Raw genomic sequence first — 19401 nt, 5'->3', positions numbered from 1 at the left:
GGAACACAATGACATACAATGTAAACAATACTAATATGTCTGAATAGTAAGTTTATTTAAATATTTTTGTAACGCTACAATAATGTCTATATATATATATATATATATATATATATATATATATATATATTTTATTTATTATTTTTTTTTTTTTTGTTTATAGCTTAAATAAATTAAGGGTGTATGACCTGAATCAGTTATGTAGAAAGTTTTTATTACCACAACATGGGAAGAAGGTAGCCATAGTTGAGCGTATATTACAATACATAACTGATGTTGAAAGAGAAGAACAGATATATGAATTTATTTTGGCAACCAAACCATCAATATTTAATATAATAAATGATAAAAGTATGAGTACAAATATACTTCATGATAGTAGTAAATTATTTTTTTCTAATGTTAATTATGTTACAAATGATCATAATATTAATCTTAATTTTAATAATGTAGATAAACTTGCATATGCAAGCAGTGACACTCCTTCAACGAAAAAAGCTTCTTCTTCTACAGCCAGAAAAAGCAAAGGTGAGTTCTTACTTTTAAAATTAAAATATAAGATATATGAAATTAATGATCATATGTTGGAGAAAAAAGTGTACATATATATATATATATATTAACCTATATTGTTATGTATAAATATTATTTTTATTTTATTTTATTTTATTTTTATAGTCAAAATATACGAAGAGGATAACGAATTTTCGACGTGTGTATGTGGAGGAATGTCTAAAAATATCAGCAGCAAGAACGGAATAGTAAAATGTATTGAATGCAAAAAAAATCAACACATAAGTTGTTATATACCTAATTCATTTATAAATAAAGATTTGAGAAATTATGAAATATTATGTATAGCTTGTCGTATGAAAGATATGGATCCTTTTTATCCTATGAAAAAAGTATTATGGATGAAGAATATAAGTGCGAATACTGAAAAGTTAATGATTAATGCTAGTGATATTAAACAATGGAGAAATGAAAATAAAGATGTTATAGTATTCTGCATTAATTTGGAACCTCAAAATCTAAATAATACAACACCCATAAAACAAGAATGGCCAAAAACATTTAATTTGAAGGTTAATGGAAATATTACCGAAAAAATATTTGAACCCTCATGGGAACATAAAAGAAGAGATAGTCCATTAAAAATTACTCATACATTAAAAGCAGGTATTAATAATATTGATATTATTAGTACCAATTATGATGTACCTAAATTATTTGTTGTTACTTTTGCTTTATGTAAATATGAACCTGAACAAGTCATAATTGAAAATGTTATTTTAAGAAGTTCTTTAAATTTTAAAGATGCAAAAGAGAGAATTGTAAATATATTATCTACAAAACATGATAGTGATGAAGTTATGTGTATGGAAATTAATAGAAAGGTTAGTTTACATTGTCCATTTTCCTTAGATAGAATTTTGATACCATGTCGAGGTATCATGTGTTCACATATAAAATGTTTTGATTTAAAATCATTCATTGATGTTACGAAAAAAACAAAAGCATTTAATAATCGATGGAAATGTCCTATATGCTCTTTTTATTTACGACCAAAGAGCCTGGTTATTGATACATTTATTACTTATATACTCTCACAAGTGCCCAAAGATATTAAGGAAATTGAGCTAAGTAAACAAGCTGAAATTATTTTCAATAAAAATAATCAGGAACCAAAAGTGATAAAACAGTTGGATGATGTAGACGCTCTGGATTTGCAAAAAAAACATATTGATATTAAAAACGAGTATATTATGGGTAAGTAACAAGAAAAAAAAAAAAAAAAAAAAAAAAAAAAAAAAAAAAAAAGAAAAATTCATCTTCCATATTGGGAGATTTACATAATATGTACATTAAATATATATATATATATATATATATATATATATATATATATATATATATATATTTTTATTTATTTATTTTTATGTCTCCTTTGTAGTCAAATCTAATAATGAACAAAAGAATAATGATAAGTCTTTCAATAATGATGAAATAATAATTTTAGATTCAGACACAGATGATAACAACAACACATATAATACCAACTGTGATAAATATAATATGGAAAAAAATAATAACATTATACAAGGTATACTATACATTAATTGATATGCTTAGGAAAAAAAAAAAAAAAAAAAATTAAATATACATTATATATATATATATATTTTTTAATATTATATATACATACATATAAATATATTTATCCTCATTTACTTTTTATCAATTTTCATTTAATGTAATTTTTTTTTTTTAGAAATTAAAAATAATTAATTTTATTTTTAAAAGTAAAAAAAAAAAAAATTAATAAAATAAAATGATATATATGTTATATGAAAGTTTGTTGAGAGAATATATATTTAATAAGAAAAATATGAACTTATTTACATATGAAAGTACATAAATGTGGTTTATATATTTTTGTAAAAGAAATTGAAATAAAATGATTATTACATGACAAGATAAAACAAATATTAGAAGAAAAATATTAAATATATGTTATTTTATTGTCAAACAAAAAGAAAATATATATATATGTATATATTATGTTTATATGTATCTATATAATATTTTTTAATATAAAAATGTTTAAAAATATATTTTTAATTCTTTTCATTTGGTTGTAAATGTGATGTTTTTTTTTTTTTTTTTTTTTCCTTTTTTCAAGAAATATATGTATAATTCAATAATTTGCTTTTAATATTTATTATAATTTTTTTTTTTTTTTTTTTTTTTTTTTTTTTTTTTTTTTGTTGTGTTTGTGTACCTATTCTAAATTTTTGTTTTTATAATGATGTATATATGAATATATATACGCATATATATATAATATATGATAACTAATTAAAATATATATATATATGTGTGTATGAATATTTTAATTTATTACACACCTTTTTGTATTTATACATTTTAAACATGATTTCATTATTTCAATAATGATGCCACATTTTTTAAAATTTGTTTTTTTTTTTATGACTTTTATTTTATTCCTATAAATACATATAATATATATATTATTATATATATATTTATAAATTGGCGTGTCTTTTTTTTCATTTTTTCATTGTAATTTTATATTATCCGTATTAATAAAATGAATAAAATTAAATATAAATTAATTTTATAAATATACCGATATTGGTATATAATTTTTTTTTTTCTTTTTTTTTTTTTTTCTTATATCTCATATACATAATTTAATGCTTCTTAACTTCCTCTATAGGCAATCAAGAAGTTATATGTATATCTGATAGTGATGAAGAAAATGTTTATGATAAAAATAAAAATGGTAATAATATTTCGAATGATAAAGGTTCATCTCATATAAATGGAATAGGATATCAAGATGTAAATACAAGAGTGAATGAAATATTAAAAAGAAATTTATTACAATCAAAAAGTGCAACATTTGTTGGTAGTCCTGAAATGTTTTTTAATAATATTGTTCTTGATGTCTTGACTGATTTTAATAATATTCATGTTAATGAAATTTCAAGTATACAAGATTATGATATTATGTTAAAAGAAAAAACAAAGACTATAAGTAATATTAATAAAATTGCCAACATACCTAATGATGATAAAAATATTTCGTCCTCTAATTTTAATAAAAATATTACATCTTCTACTACTAATAATATTCATAATGATCTTGATTTGTCTGCTGTAGCTCTCTTAGAATATTACAGTAAAAAAAATAATATTCCTAAGGATTTATCTTATATAAACTCACACCTCTCTCCCTATGAGATAAATCCGGTTGAAAATTACATAAATATTTCTAATCCTTTAGATGAAAATGATAATCGTTTATTAGATACACTAAAAAAGAAGAATGTAGATACTTCAGGGGTTTCAATTGAAAATCAGTTAGATTCTATAACAAAGAGTTTTAATAATATAATTCAAAGTGATAAGAAAAATGATAATAATAGTAATATTACTAATAATAATAATAGTAATACTAATAATAGTAATAATAATAATAGTAATAATAATAATAGTAATATTACTCATAATAATAATAATATTACTCATAATAATAATAATATTATGAGTAATAATAATAATAATTATTATAATCTCAGTAGTTGTAGTGATTATAATAGCAATTATGACAATGATAATTTCATTCCTTTCGATGTTTTTAATATAAATGAAGCACATTTATCATTAGAACAGACACAACAAATAGTCTCCCCTGATACAAATAATAATACAGATAATAATAATTCTAATATAAATAATAATAATAATAGAAATTTTTACTTAAAATTTGAAGACAGGTTTAATATGAACAATGATAGAATATTTACAAATAAATTGCCAGATGAAAATAATTTCCAAGCTTTAAATGAACTGAATAAAGAACTTAGAAACGCGCACAATCTTAGTATAATAAATTATGATAACACTAATAAAAAAAATAACAGCAACAACAACAATAATAATAATAATAATAATAATAATGAGTTAAATAAGAAAAAAAGGAGGAAGAAAAATTCAATTACTACAAATATAAATAAAAAGAAAAACAACACGATTAAAAGTAGTAATAATATTAATAATTCCTATTCTAGTTTTAGAAGAATTGATAGTATAGGTAATAATTTTAATTTCTCTATGATAAAGTATAGTAATAAACATAACTCAAATAATAATAATAATTATAATAATAAAAATAACAATAATAACAATAATAACAATAATAACAATAATAACAATAACAGAACAAATACAAATAATAAAACTATTTATCAATATATTAATCATAACAATACAAATCAAAATTTTATCAAACGATTAAGGAAAAATAAACGAATTAGTAAAAAAGACAAAAACCAAAAAGAAAATCAAAAAAAGAAAATGAAACGAAAATAGTATCTAATGAATTAAACCCAAAAAATAATCAACTTAACAATGATATAAATATTATTTATAGCAATAAAAATAATCAAACAAATAATTATAATATACCGAAACATTTACCTGAACATTTATTTGATCATCAATTTTTTAATGATCTATTATATTAAATGGTTCTTACAATAATATAATATATATACATATATATGTTGTATGTATAATCTATTCTTATTTTTTTGTTCAAATCAAAGAATAAATCAAAATGAATAAGTAAATAAATAAAAATATGAATATATATATATATATATATATATATATATATATATATTCTCTATTTCAGAGATACTGTCATTTAATTTTAAATATATATATTTATATATTAAGTTACATAAAAATATCTCAACGTATGAGATTCATCATTTGTATTAAACAGAGGAATAAATTTATGGGCTCATGAGAAATTATTTACCATTATTCCTCATAAATATGAAAATATAATACACTTAATATGTCATAATATATATAAATATATATATGTATTATTTATTTTATTGAATAATTAATTTTTATTCCATAATAATAATACCTTTTTTTTTTTCTTTTTTTTTTTTTGTGTTAGTTTTATTTTTATTTAATTGTTTTAATTTTTTAATATATATATATATATATTTAATATATATACTTTTTTACCTAGTATATGTATACACATTTTATTATATTTTTTCATTAATAGAAGCATAACTTCTGAATATGTTTTTAACATAACATAAAATATTATTAAAAAATAAAAAAAAAAAAAATATATATATATATATATACTATGAGTAAGATATTTTAGAAAATTATCTGAATTGTTAAGAATTATTTTATTGTAATTTTTTTATGATTCTTTCTTTTCACGAATGTAATCCCTTTTCTTGACGTAATTTCAATAAAGTTGTATAGTCTATAACTTTTGGATCATAATCTTCTTCATAATTTTTATCTTCAATAACATATAGTTTTATATCCTGGTCATTTATATATATGCTTTTGTAGTACCAAAAGTTAAGTTTCCTAAAAAAGCGGAGAAATTATATCTTACACATATTGATATATAATATATAATATACAAATATATATATTATATATATATTATATATATATATATATTTTTTTTTTTTTTTTTTTTTTTTTTTTTTTTTTTTTTTTTACGCCTGTGGCTCATTTTGTATGAAGAAATGCCTAAATTGTTCAGAACAAATTATTTCTCCAGGTATTCCATTTGATTCTATCTTATTAGCTATAAGAACATCCAGACCCCACATATCATATCTTATTCTTACAGAACCTATAATACCACCAACACATGAGCCATAATGTAAACCTATTCTCATATTAAAGTCATGTTTATTGAATTGTATTTTAATAGTATTAATATTATGTAGGATAAGTTTAGCTAGCTTCAATATATTTAATATTCCTTCTAATGCTTCACTTTCATCAGTTATAGATGAATTTGGCTGACTGGTTGCTACATAAGCATCCCCAATTGTGAATAATTTATATAAACCTAATTTAATTGTATCTTTATCAATTTTAGATATTAATTTTTGTAGTAATTTCAAGACCTCCTTAGGAGATACTGTTTTACTCCATTTTGTAAATCCAACAATATCTGCAAATAAGAATGCGATTTTTTCATGTTTATATGTTAATTGTAAATTATCGTTTTGATATTCTTCTAGAACTTGTCTAGGCAATATTTTTGTTAAGAAATCCTGTGATATTTTCTCCATTCTATTTCTCTTTCTTTTAACTAAGAATTGTATTCTATCTAAATATTCTGAATACCAAAAATAAAGGATATTTATAGATATAAATAAAATAATACTACAACATATATGTGTTTGACATGTGTGTATACTAAATAATTTACTAAATGAATAAATAAGGAATATATAAAAAAATACGAAAAAAAAAAATTTATGCTTAAATAACATATTTTTTATAAATATTAATTGAATACATATTATAAGTTCACTTGCATCTTTCATAAAAAATAATGCTCTTTCATTTTTATTTCCTAATAACATACTATAATGTATACATGATAAATCTATTAATATAATACCCCAAGAACATAAAAATATATTTAATATAAATATAGTCCACATCATTTTACTTGAATTATTTTTATATTCTTTTAATTTAGTTTTTAATATTATCCATATATATGTTATTATAAATAAATATATTGATCTAATAAGCCATATTATAACTATCGAATCATTATATTTTAACTTCTTTTCATAAAATGATAATTCTATTATATTACATAAACTTAAAAATATTTCTGTAAATATAAATATTATAATCAATTTTTTTGTTAAATCAATATTAATTATTTCTCTATAATAATTTCTGGTATATTCTTCTTCTAGTTCTTCATCATTGAATTTATAATAAAACATGTTAAAATTTTTCACATTCTTTTTATTTAATTGTAAGTTAGATGTTAACTTTTTTAGTAGCTTCTTATCGTAATTATCAAATTGATATGCATAGTCTACATTTTTATTGTTTTCTGGTCCTTGTTCTTTGGATAAGGTAACATGACTATTATAACTATGCTGATGGTTCCTACTATCACCATGGCTATACTTACTACTATCAGTGTTACTACACTTACTTCTATCATTATATCCATAGTTACTATTATTATTATGATTATTTTTACTAATTTTATTATTATTTCCTTTTATGTCTTCTGAATCCTTTGTTTGGAATTTAAATTTTTTAGAAAAACCAAATTTTTCATGCACATCAATACTTTTAAAATAACTTTTAAATAAATTATTGATCTTAGTGAAAACACTTTTTTTTTTTTTAAGAGATGGACTACGGGTAAAATAATTATATTTATCCTTATTAATTATTTGGCTTTCTGTTATATTGGATATATTTTTAGTATCTTCTTCATTAATAATATCTGATTCATGATATTTATTATTCAAACTAAAAAAACTAATTTTCTTACCTAATTTATTATTTCCTTTATTTTTTGATATACTATTCATATCATTTCCAGTACCATTCAACTTTATTGTATTATTTATATCGTCACTACATATATGGTTATTATAATATATATTATTACTATGAATTTCATAATCATTTTCTTCCATATCTTTTAAGCCTATAGACAAATTAGTATTAGTTCTATTTAAATATTCTTCATTTTTACCTGTAAAATTCACCTCTTTTTTTTTAAAAAAATTATTATCATTACTGTTTTGTTCGTCACCACTAATAATGCTCTTGGCATATTTCTTATTTGTTTTGTTTGTAATCATTCTATTTTTTTTTTTATCCTTTTTATTTTCCACATTTTTTTTTTTTTTCTTTTTTTTGCTTGGTTTCCTTTCCGCTTGTTTATTAATAGATCCTAATAATTCCTTATCCTTGTTGAAATATTTTTTTTTTCCTTTCATTTTTTCTTGTTCATCTAAGTGATCATATAAATTGATGCTATATTTTCTTTTTTCATTTCTTGAAAAATTAATGTTTATATTATTATCTGTATAAGGGTAAACACATTCAACATTATTATGAAAACATTTATGAGTCTTCTTTTTATCTTCTATTTGTTCTTTTTTATGTTTTGATATATGTATAAAATATTTTTTCATCCTTTTTGAATCATCTTTTTTATTATTATCATGGTCTGCATTTTCATTAGTGACAAAATATTTGATCTCTTTTTTTTTTTCATTAAGATTTATATTTTTTGTTTTATTTCTTGACATACCATTATTATTCATTAATTTTTTTTCCTTTCTCCTTACGTCATAGTTATTCCTTTGGAGTAAACGTTTTTTCTTTATATATATTTTAGTAAAAAGATCATCAAATTTTATAATTTTTTTATTTTTTATAAGACTTTTATTATCATATTTTAAAGAATTAGAAGAATACTCATTATCTGAATAATACAAACTATCTGATAAGAAATTATAAGAAACACCATCATTAGTTGAAGATGTATAATTCTGATATCCATTTGATCTTACATTTTTATTATTCTTCTTATTTTTTTTTTTATTTTTGAATGAATTATAATTGTGTAAAAATTTGCTAAAATTAAAATTTGGATGATCAAATTTTTTTTGAAAATCTTTTCTTTCTCTAATATATTTTATCACAAAATTATTTTCATTATCACAATATTTTAGACTACTAGATGATGAATAATCATTATAAGGAAAATTATCATTATTATTATTATTATTTATTTTATTTTTTTCTATTTTTTTTTTTATTTTCCCTTCCTTGGTAAATTTTACAAAAGGAAATATTTTCTTTGTTTTGTCATATGATAAATTTCCTACAATTTCTTTTTCCCCTTTCTGGTGATTATAATTATATTCTTTTATATTGACAGGTGAAGTAAACATATCATCAGATACAATTGTGTTTATTTCTTTTTTTTTCTTTTTTCTCTTCATATTATTATCAACTATATCACCTATTAAATGTAAAGGCGATTCTAATATATATGATGTATTTCTTTTAAACCTTTCACTTTTCCCTTTTTTATCTAAAAGAAGATAATCTGATTTTTTATATTTAGTATTTTTATAATGTTTCATAAATGATCTATTTTCCATGCTGTTACTTTCATAATTTTTTTTATAGAAATATTTTATTTTTTTATCATACATGTTAAATATATCTCCTATTAATTTATTCTCATTATTTGTATTACTTTTCATTTTTTTATATCTCTTTTTATTTATCTTGTAATCTAATAAATGTATATCCGTATGTTTAACAACTTCATCCAATGTATGATACATCCTATCACTCTTTTTATCTCTGCTTTTTTTATCAATTCTTTTATTATAAGTACTATCAATTTTATCTTTCTTTCTGTTATGTTTAATAACCATATTTTTCTTATCTTTTATATGCACTTTATTTATACCCGTAATAGAATTATTTCGTGACTTATTAATAGATATTATACTTTCCTTACTAATATTACTACTATTTGACTTATTAATAGATCTAATATGTTCCTTACTAATATTACTACTATTTGACTTATTAATAGATCTAATATGTTCCTTACTTATATTACTGTTACCTCCCTTACTATTCTCCCTTTCTTCATATATCGATTCAGTTTCACTACCCAATTGAGATAATAACAAATTAGAAGATGAATAATAATTTAAGGACTCACCCTTCCTTTTTACGTCATCTAAAATGTCTACTAGAAGATATGTCTTCATTTTACCCTTTCCTTTTATAAAAACCTTTCTTTCTTTCCATACAAATGTGTTATCTTCCTTTAAATATTTATACGTATCATAAGAAACATGAATATGATCAGGTAATGAAGTAGATTTCATTCTTGACGCTGTATTTACAGTATCTCCAAAGAGAGCATATTGTGGTTTCACAGATCCAATAACACCACTTATAGCTTTTCCTGTATGTATTCCAATTTTGAGACTAATATTTTTATTTATATATTTATCATATGAAGTAGAATTATCAGAAAAATGTTCACGTGTATCTAATACTTTATATGATATATAATATTTGGCACTAAGCTGAGCAATAGCTAATTTTATTGCACATTTTGTATCATACATAATTTTGTCTAAATCATTATTTTTCTTTTCACTTAATCCAGAAGCTGCTAAATATGATTCAAATACTGTTTCTATTTTAATACAATTAAAATATTTTATACATTTATCAAAATATAAATATAAATTATCTAATGTTTCTACTAATACATGTGGTTGTAATGTAGATACCATATTTTGAAAATCATCAATATCACAAAATATTACAGATATTATACCTCTATCTTCTCCAGATATATTTTTTCCAACCATAATACCATCATTTTTAGGATCACTAATTAATAAATATTCTACTAAAAAATTTGGTAACATCGTATGTAGTATTTCAATTTGTTTAGCTAGATTTACTTTCTGTTTATATCTAAATAAAAATTTTTTCTTCAAATAAAATATCTCATAATATTTCATAGATAAACAAATCAAAGTAAAACTTAATAAACTTATAAGGAAGATAACTATTTGTTTTTTACATAAACATGTTATATTCATATGATCTAAATTATTTATTGATAAATATGGATTACTGCAAAAATGAGTACATATATCTATCATATTCTTATTCTTCTCATAATAAACCCAAAATGTTAATAAGAGTATACTTATACATACTAAAAGAGCCTCTAATATTTTAAAGGACATAAAAAATATATAAGATACTGTAAAGGAATACGTAATTAATACATTTAAAATGTCATTACTAATATTATCATATAATTCTATACAAAATCCACACATTAATAAAAATCTACTCAAAAAAAAGAAAAATGTAGAAGTACCTTTATTCCTTATTCTTATATATATTAATAATACACATGAACATACAAAATATATAATATAAAATATTGTTATATAATGGATATTCGATTTTATATTTATATCAATTATTGTTTGCGATGAAAATATTATAATATAAATAACAAATAATAATATTACAATTATACGTAATTTTAATTTATTCCCTTTCTCATATGTTTTATATTCTAAATTTAATTGTTGATTCCTGTATTTTATATTAATATCTATAACTTTTCTAAATGTATCATATAAAAATTTACTTTTCTTAGATTTGTTATAATATGTGGGATCATCTTTTATCTTATAAATTTTAGGAGTTGGAATATGTTTTAATAATAAATCGTTTTTTTCAAATTTTTCAAATTTTTCAAAATTTTCAAAATTTACAAAATTTTCAAATTTATTTGTTCCTTTTATTTTCCGTTGTGATAAAGGTTTATCATTATTGTGACAGAACGTTCTACGAAGAAAATATTTTCTTAAATAGTCTGAAATATCTGGGTATATTCTAAAAAAAAAAAATATATATATATATATATATATAATATATATTTGTATTTTTATTTTTACTTACATTTATAAGAAAAATATATAAATATATCCATTTATACGTCAAATTGGTTGAACATAAAACATATAAATTTTATACACAAAAGAAAGTAGAAAACATATCATATATACATATATATATCAAACACATTGTTTTTTTTATCATGGTGATTTTTTTTTTTTTTTTTTATGTATTATTACTTATTCCTTATATATTTCATAAGCTTATCAATGATAAAATTCATATATAAAATGGGAAAGAGTGATGTCCAGAAATATATATTTTCCATTTGAAAAAGACTAAATTCACATTTTCCATTTTTTATACAATCTACTAAAGTAAATATATTAACATATATAAACAATATACCTATAATTAGAACTGCCATAATAAAAAAATATATGTGCCATGTTTTTGAAAGTAAAAGAATTTTTTCTGTTGTTATAAAAACATTTAAAATGAATATATGAAAAGTAAATTCACGATGAGTAATCAAATGAAATACATTTAATCGTAATATATAATATGAAGTAAGGGAAATTAGTATGGCTTCAATTATTGTTAAAAGTATAATATTATTGTTCAAAAAATATTTCCTTCTCGACTAAAATGAAAAAAATATAAACATGTGTATATATATATATATATATATATATATATTACAAATTCCATGTAACATTATCTTTTCTTCTTAATAATTTTTTTACTTTCTTTGTCTTATAATTATTACTAGCTGATATATATAAGGTACTCTCCTTACAAATTTATATGGTAAATCTATTTCATAGGCAGAAAATGCTATGATAAGAAAGTAGTGCAAAAGAGCAAACGTTGTTTGGGTATATAATATGGAAGATGCTGAAGATCCAGAAAAATAGTTATCAAAATTGTGGAAAAAATAAAATGAGACAACAGTAATTTTTAGGTATATTATCCACAAAAATACCTTGCTACATTGAAATAATAATATATATATGCATATATATATATATATATTATACATCCATAATTATAATTATTTTTCCTTTTTGTTACCAAAGGGAAAATCTGTTTAGCCTTCCTAATATAAGCAATTCACTAATAAATTTAAATTCTTGCAATACATAATCTGATATATTATATAAGATGTTTACATGCTCGTTCAAACTTAAACAGACACTTATAGATGAATATTTTAATAAGTAAGCATCATTTAACGTTGTTCCTATTCCTAGGACTGTCAATTTTGGCCTTGTTAAAGCATACAAGGTTCTAATAATTTTTCCTTTAGTCTCATTTTGCAATTTACAAAATAAGACTACAGTAGCTCTCATGGCTATACATAAGAATATTTTCTAAGTAAAAAAAAAAAAAAAAAAAAAAAAAAAAAAAAAAAAAAAAAAAAAAAAAAATTTACACTGTAAGTTATATATTGTGTTATTTTAATAATATATATATATATATACATATATCAATGTATTCATATTTATATTTTAGATATCTTTTCTTTTTATTAATTTTACCATTGATTCTACATTTGTCATAATATTTTTTATACTCTCATCATTTATAACTAGAGCATAAGAATTTGATTTTAACTTATACAAAGACGATATAAAATTATGGAATAATATATTAGCACCCTCTTCATGTGTATTTTTTAAATTATAATAATTAATTAAAAATAAGTTAGAAGATGATTCAATTAAATTACATTGAAGAGCTGTTAAATATGTATCCTTTGAACATTCATTTGCAAATATCCAAGATCTAATATCAAAATTTATTACATCATTGAATGTTTGTTTGACACCTTCTTTTAACTCATTTTTTAATCCTATAATTCCAATAACTTCTAAATCATATAAAAAAAATAATTTAATCAAATCATAAAATTTGAAAGATAATTTTTTACTTATACTTTTTAATATAATATATTTTGCTATATCTTCATTACTTATTTGTTTTTTACATAATATTATAACTTTTAAATAATTTAAGGTATATATTTTTATAGCATTTTTTATTTTCTTTATGTTATTCTTCTCTTTAGATATATATGGAAGGATATTAAAATCATATCCTCGTACAAATAACACTCCTCCTTCCTTTTCATTATTTATACTATGTCCACATTTTAAAATACACATAGAAAATTTATTACTTCTTAAGAAATCATGATAACAAGTTAAAAAATATACTTTACATTCTTTCACTAAATTATAAAGAAATAATGTATTCTTATAACAATAAATAGAAAATCCTGTATTCCTTATAATATTATATAAACATATATCTTCATATTCAATACTATTGATATTTTCATCATCAGAATGTTCCACATTATTATATTCATCATGATCATTTTCATGATCTTCTTCATTCTCCGTTTCAAACTTACTATATGTTTCCATAAAATTATCACTTTTGTATTCGTTCAAACTAATATCTAAGCACTTTTCATTATATATAATTATTCTATTACACCCACATAATCCTAAAATAAAGTCTTCAATCTTAACAGATTGGATATTTCCTTTTTGAGAATCTTCACAAATTTCTTGATAGCTATAACTGAGTTGATCATTCTCACAAATTTCTTAAACATAAAAAAAAAAAAAATAATAAAACAATAAATAAATAAATAAATAAATAAATATATATATATATATATATATATATATATATATATATGTATGTATTTTTTTATATGATATGTTTTATATTATCAAAAATTTTGATATTACGATTGTATCCAATAGTCAGCTGAGATTTTACAAAACTCGTTAGTTTCACATTTTTGTTAAGAATTTCTTCGTTCACATAATTTTTATATTTTTCTTTCAATAAATTTGATAAACTACTGGAATATGGATTATATATTGATGATATTTTATTTTCGAATAATTTCAAAAAGGAGCAAAAATCGCGAGTTGGGAAAAAAATATTTTCAGGATCTTTGAATATCCTTTCATCCAAGTTTAAAAGTTTGGAAACATTTTTTCTAAAACGGATAAATATATAAACAAACAAGTATATATATATATATATATATATATATATATGTTTGTATATTGTTTTTTTCATTTGAACCTTTCTGAATCTAGTATATTCAATGTAGGTAATTTGAAATTTTTGCGTGAACATTTTAAATCTTTTTTTCCATACATAACATTATTAATTACACATGATACTAACAGTTCTTTCCTTTTTACAAGGACCCCATTTCTTGATGTTGCTAATAAATCTACATTACCTAAGGCATCATTTTTATTCTTATTAAAAACTTTGGGCTTTTCAGATTCAGTGTTTCTCATCCTTAGGTCATTTTCTATAATATAAAAATATATATATATATATATATATATATTTAGTGAATTTGTTCAAATAGGCTATAGTTTCACATATATATATATATATATATATATATATATATATATATATATATATATTTGTTTACTCATTTACCTATCCTCAAACTTTGTATAATATAAATTAAACTCTTTTCTGAATACATCATAATAGGTAATACCAATATATACAAGCCAACAAAATCCTCCAACATACTAAGGAAAGAATCTCTTGAATTTTGAAAGGAGCTTTTTTTGTGAAAAAATACTATTTTTATAACAACGCTTAGGACAACAAAAAAGAAGTACATGAATATTAAGTAATATACAATATTATTCATTTTTATGCAGAATGTTTTATTTTCTTCTATCTTCTGGGGAATATTCAAATTCTTCTTAGTATCAGCACCTGTGTATACAACTACAGCGTCTATATATTCTGCCCCTTTCAAAACGGAGGCTTAAATAAAAAAATAAATAAATAAATAAATAAATAAATGAATAAATAAATAAATAAATAAATGAGTTCATTCAAAAGAATGATTCAAATGTATTTTATTGTATCTGTATTAATAAAATATATGTACTATATTTCTATTTTACATTGTAGAGCGAAATTTTGATAATTCAATAATAGTGAGCGTGGATGTTTATCCAACTTAAAATTCCCTTGAAAGCAAAATATATTTTTATTGGGCAATTCACACCTAATTACTCCATTAATTTCGGATAACATTTTTAGGTAATCCTTATCAACTATGTATATGAAAAGATTTTAAGTATTACATATAAATAAAAAAAAATTAATTTATATTTATATATATTATGTTATTTATAGTATCCTACTTTTATATTTATCAACTGCATATTTAATACTCTTTCTAAAAAGACCATCTATTTTAAAAGAATCAACTATTGCATTTGCATTATTCTTAACATATAAAATTACCACATCAGCTGGAAATTCATCTCCTTGAAATATTCTTATGATATTCCCAACCTTTATATCCTTCGTCATAACCTATGTAAATATATGGATTATTAAAAGGTATAAAAATAATATGAAGGAAATAATAGTTTCTATGAATTATGTAACACACACAAAATATAAATAAATAAATAAACATATATATATATATATATATATATATATTTATTTATTTAAATAATTTTTTTTTTTTTTTTTTTTTTTATTTTTTTTTATTTATTACCTTTTCAAAGTAAGACATTTTTGGTACAATCCTTAGGTAATATTGAGAGTTAGCATTTTTTACGTCTTTCAGTTTTTTTAGTTCAAAAAGACTTTCTATAACAATTAATAGGATAATGTTAAAAAATAAAGAAATAGCTGTATCGATAAATAAATATTTTTTTGTTTCTCCATGATTTATTTCGGAAAATATATAAACAGTCAAAAATAGTGAGTATACAAGAATGGCATCAAACGATATTAATCTTCGTATAAAATTATATAACTATAGGAAGAAAATATATATATACCCACATGTAACTATATATTTATTTAAAATAAAAATAAATATACATATATATATATATATATATATATATATAACATTACGGAGAAATTATATATTCTGAAATAATTTCTACAAAATTTTTGTATATCATCTTCTGATGTTGGATTTATTATGACTTTTCTATATATTTTATTATTCGTTCCTAGAAATTTTCTCTTTCCATTTATATTCTACACTCAAAATAAAATGAAATCAATAAATGTATTCCCCATTAATACAAAAAAAAAAAAAAATTAAATAAAAATAAAAAGATAAAATATTAGTTTGTAAAAGAAACATAACAAATTGATCTGTAGATATATTTTATAATCTCTATATATAATATATATATATATATTTTTTTTTTAAACCTATGTTTACCATTAAAGACAACGTTTGTGTCTTCATTTTATTAACATTTTTTAATATTAAATTTATATTTAATGAAAAAATATATTAAAGACAGAATATATTTTTTACGAGAAAAACATGCTTTACAACATCAAAAAAAAGAAATATATTATACATATATATATATATATATATTCTTACACAATGTATATGTATATTTTTATTTTTGTCTCCCATATAAATATGTACTGTTCAGATATATTTATTTTAAAAATATAAATAAGAAGAATTGAACATATGTTTTAAAATCTTTATTAGGGAATATACAATATACAAAAATTTTTACATTCGATATACACATAGTATTATATAATTATTTTTCATTTTATACTATTTTTAAAGAATATGTGAAAAACTTTAAAATTTATTTCTTCTTTTAAATAGTCTTATTAATACTCATATAATATAATATATATTGAAATATATAATCCATAAACAGAAATATGTGTGACGAATATATATATTTTTAATTTTTAAAAATTAATATTACAATTTTATGTGTATGTTGTTTTTTACACAAAAATGAAATATATTATAAATAAATATGACATCAAAAAAAAAAAAAAAAAAAATATAAGATAAAATACAAAATATATGATAAATATATAAAACAAAATAAACAAAACAATAATTTATAGAAATAACATAATATTTTATATTCATTCAAACTTCTTAAAAGAAAAATGTGAATGTATAAAAAAATCAATTTTGTTATTTATATAGCAAATTATAGAAAAAATGCACTACAGAATGTGTAAATATATATATGATTGTTATGTATATATACACATAGGGATGTTTATTAATTTAAAAAAAAAAAAAAAAAAAGAAAAAAAAAAAAACATACATATATATATATATATATATATTCATAAAGTCCGATTTAAGTTAATACAATATATATGTATATCTCTTTAATGATTTTTATTTTTTTTTTTTCATATAATATAATTTAGCTTTAACTACTATAACTTATTCTCTATATAATTCTTTCAATACACTCATTTTTCCAGAATAAAATCCAGAAAAATACCAAGACATTAAATACATAAAAAGTTTTTGTAAATCTTTATTTTGATTAGAAAAATTATTATTCTCAGTGTCATCTATAATTTTTAATTTTTTTAATATAAATGAGTCATAATTAGAATTAATATAATTATTTTCATTAATTAAGGTATTTTCTTTTTCTTTTAAACATAATAATTGCGGTGCTAAGAATATATTTAAATCTTCTATATTATTATTTTTATTTTTTATATATATGTCACTTATTTCTTTATTAAATTTTTTAAACATATCATTGAATGGTACTACAGGTGGCATAATTAGGTTCTTTATAATATCATCATCCATATTAATAAGCTTTGAAGTATCATATTTATTCTCAATATCATTTTGTGTTTTTAAGAAGAGTTCATTAGAACTTTCAATGAAGTCTTCATCATCATAATCAAAATTATAATCATTAATATTAAGGTAATTTCTCTTTCTTTTTCTTTCCCCTTTTTTTTTATTTATTTCTTTTGATTCGTTATTATTAAATGAATATATATTACTATTGTTTGTATTATAATTTTTGAACTCATTTGTATAATTTATATCTTCATTTATAATATCATCATCATTTTTTTTTTTTATATTTAAAATATCTTCATTGTATATCATATTATATGGTATATCACCATCATCCATAGTATCTGGTACTTTTAAATTATCATCAGAAATATTATTTTCTTTAATAAAATTATTTAATTCAATATTCTTTGTAACCAAGAAATTTTCATAGTGTAAATTCTTTTCAAATGTAGACTCTAATATATTTTTTATGCATATACCTATAATATTTTCATCATTTATTTCGTTTGTTTCTTCATCATTAATTTCACAATTATTATTTTTTATATTATGTTCATTCATTTTATAAGATATTAATATATATTATTTTTGAACATTTTTTTTTTTTTTTTTTTTTTCTTTATCCTTCTTATTTCATTGTAGGAGTTTCTTAGAAATTTTATAGTAATATGAGTAGCAATATATGTAATTATTAAAAGTCCTTTCAAAAAAAAAAAAATAATAATAGATAAATAATAAATAATATATATATAATAATAGATGAATAATTTATTTATTCACATATTATTTATTTTTTAATAACTTCATAATATACATAAAAAAAAAAAAAAAAAAATAAGCGCCCATCATTTATTATATATATATATATATATATATTATATATGTTATGGAAATTTTTTCTTTATGTACATATTTTA

The 19401-nt window shown here is 19.7% G+C and overlaps 3 protein-coding genes across 3 annotated transcripts; 1 reads left to right on the top strand and 2 right to left on the bottom strand.

Annotated features, from left to right (window-relative positions):
• Positions 1-8: 8 nt before the first annotated feature.
• On the top strand, positions 9-4899 carry PADL01_1359600 (E3 SUMO-protein ligase PIAS, putative; the record flags this gene model as incomplete). The annotated part of the gene is made up of 5 exons (XM_028684166.1): positions 9-46; positions 164-528; positions 679-1770; positions 1955-2104; positions 3242-4899. The coding sequence occupies 5 exons, from the start codon at positions 9-11 to the stop codon at positions 4897-4899; spliced, it is 3303 nt and encodes a 1100-aa protein (XP_028540271.1).
• An 881-nt stretch (positions 4900-5780) lies between these two features.
• PADL01_1359500 (guanylyl cyclase beta) lies at positions 5781-17122 on the bottom strand (the record flags this gene model as incomplete). Its single annotated transcript, XM_028684165.1, has 14 exons — positions 5781-5940; positions 6079-11826; positions 12069-12472; positions 12599-12818; positions 12904-13202; positions 13371-14446; positions 14595-14851; positions 14941-15178; positions 15316-15657; positions 15801-15953; positions 16044-16218; positions 16409-16672; positions 16777-16905; positions 17096-17122. 14 exons carry the CDS (start codon positions 17120-17122, stop codon positions 5781-5783), a joined length of 9492 nt encoding a protein of 3163 aa, XP_028540270.1.
• A 975-nt stretch (positions 17123-18097) lies between these two features.
• Positions 18098-19045, bottom strand: PADL01_1359400 (conserved Plasmodium protein, unknown function; the record flags this gene model as incomplete). Its single annotated transcript, XM_028684164.1, has 1 exon — positions 18098-19045. The coding sequence occupies one exon, from the start codon at positions 19043-19045 to the stop codon at positions 18098-18100; it is 948 nt and encodes a 315-aa protein (XP_028540269.1).
• Between the last annotated feature and the right edge of the window lie 356 nt (positions 19046-19401).

This window comes from Plasmodium sp. gorilla clade G2 (assembly GCF_900097015.1).
Source record: "Plasmodium sp. gorilla clade G2 genome assembly, chromosome: 13".
Taxonomy (NCBI): domain Eukaryota; phylum Apicomplexa; class Aconoidasida; order Haemosporida; family Plasmodiidae; genus Plasmodium; species Plasmodium adleri (nom. inval.).
This window is presented reverse-complemented; position numbering and strand designations above follow the sequence as displayed.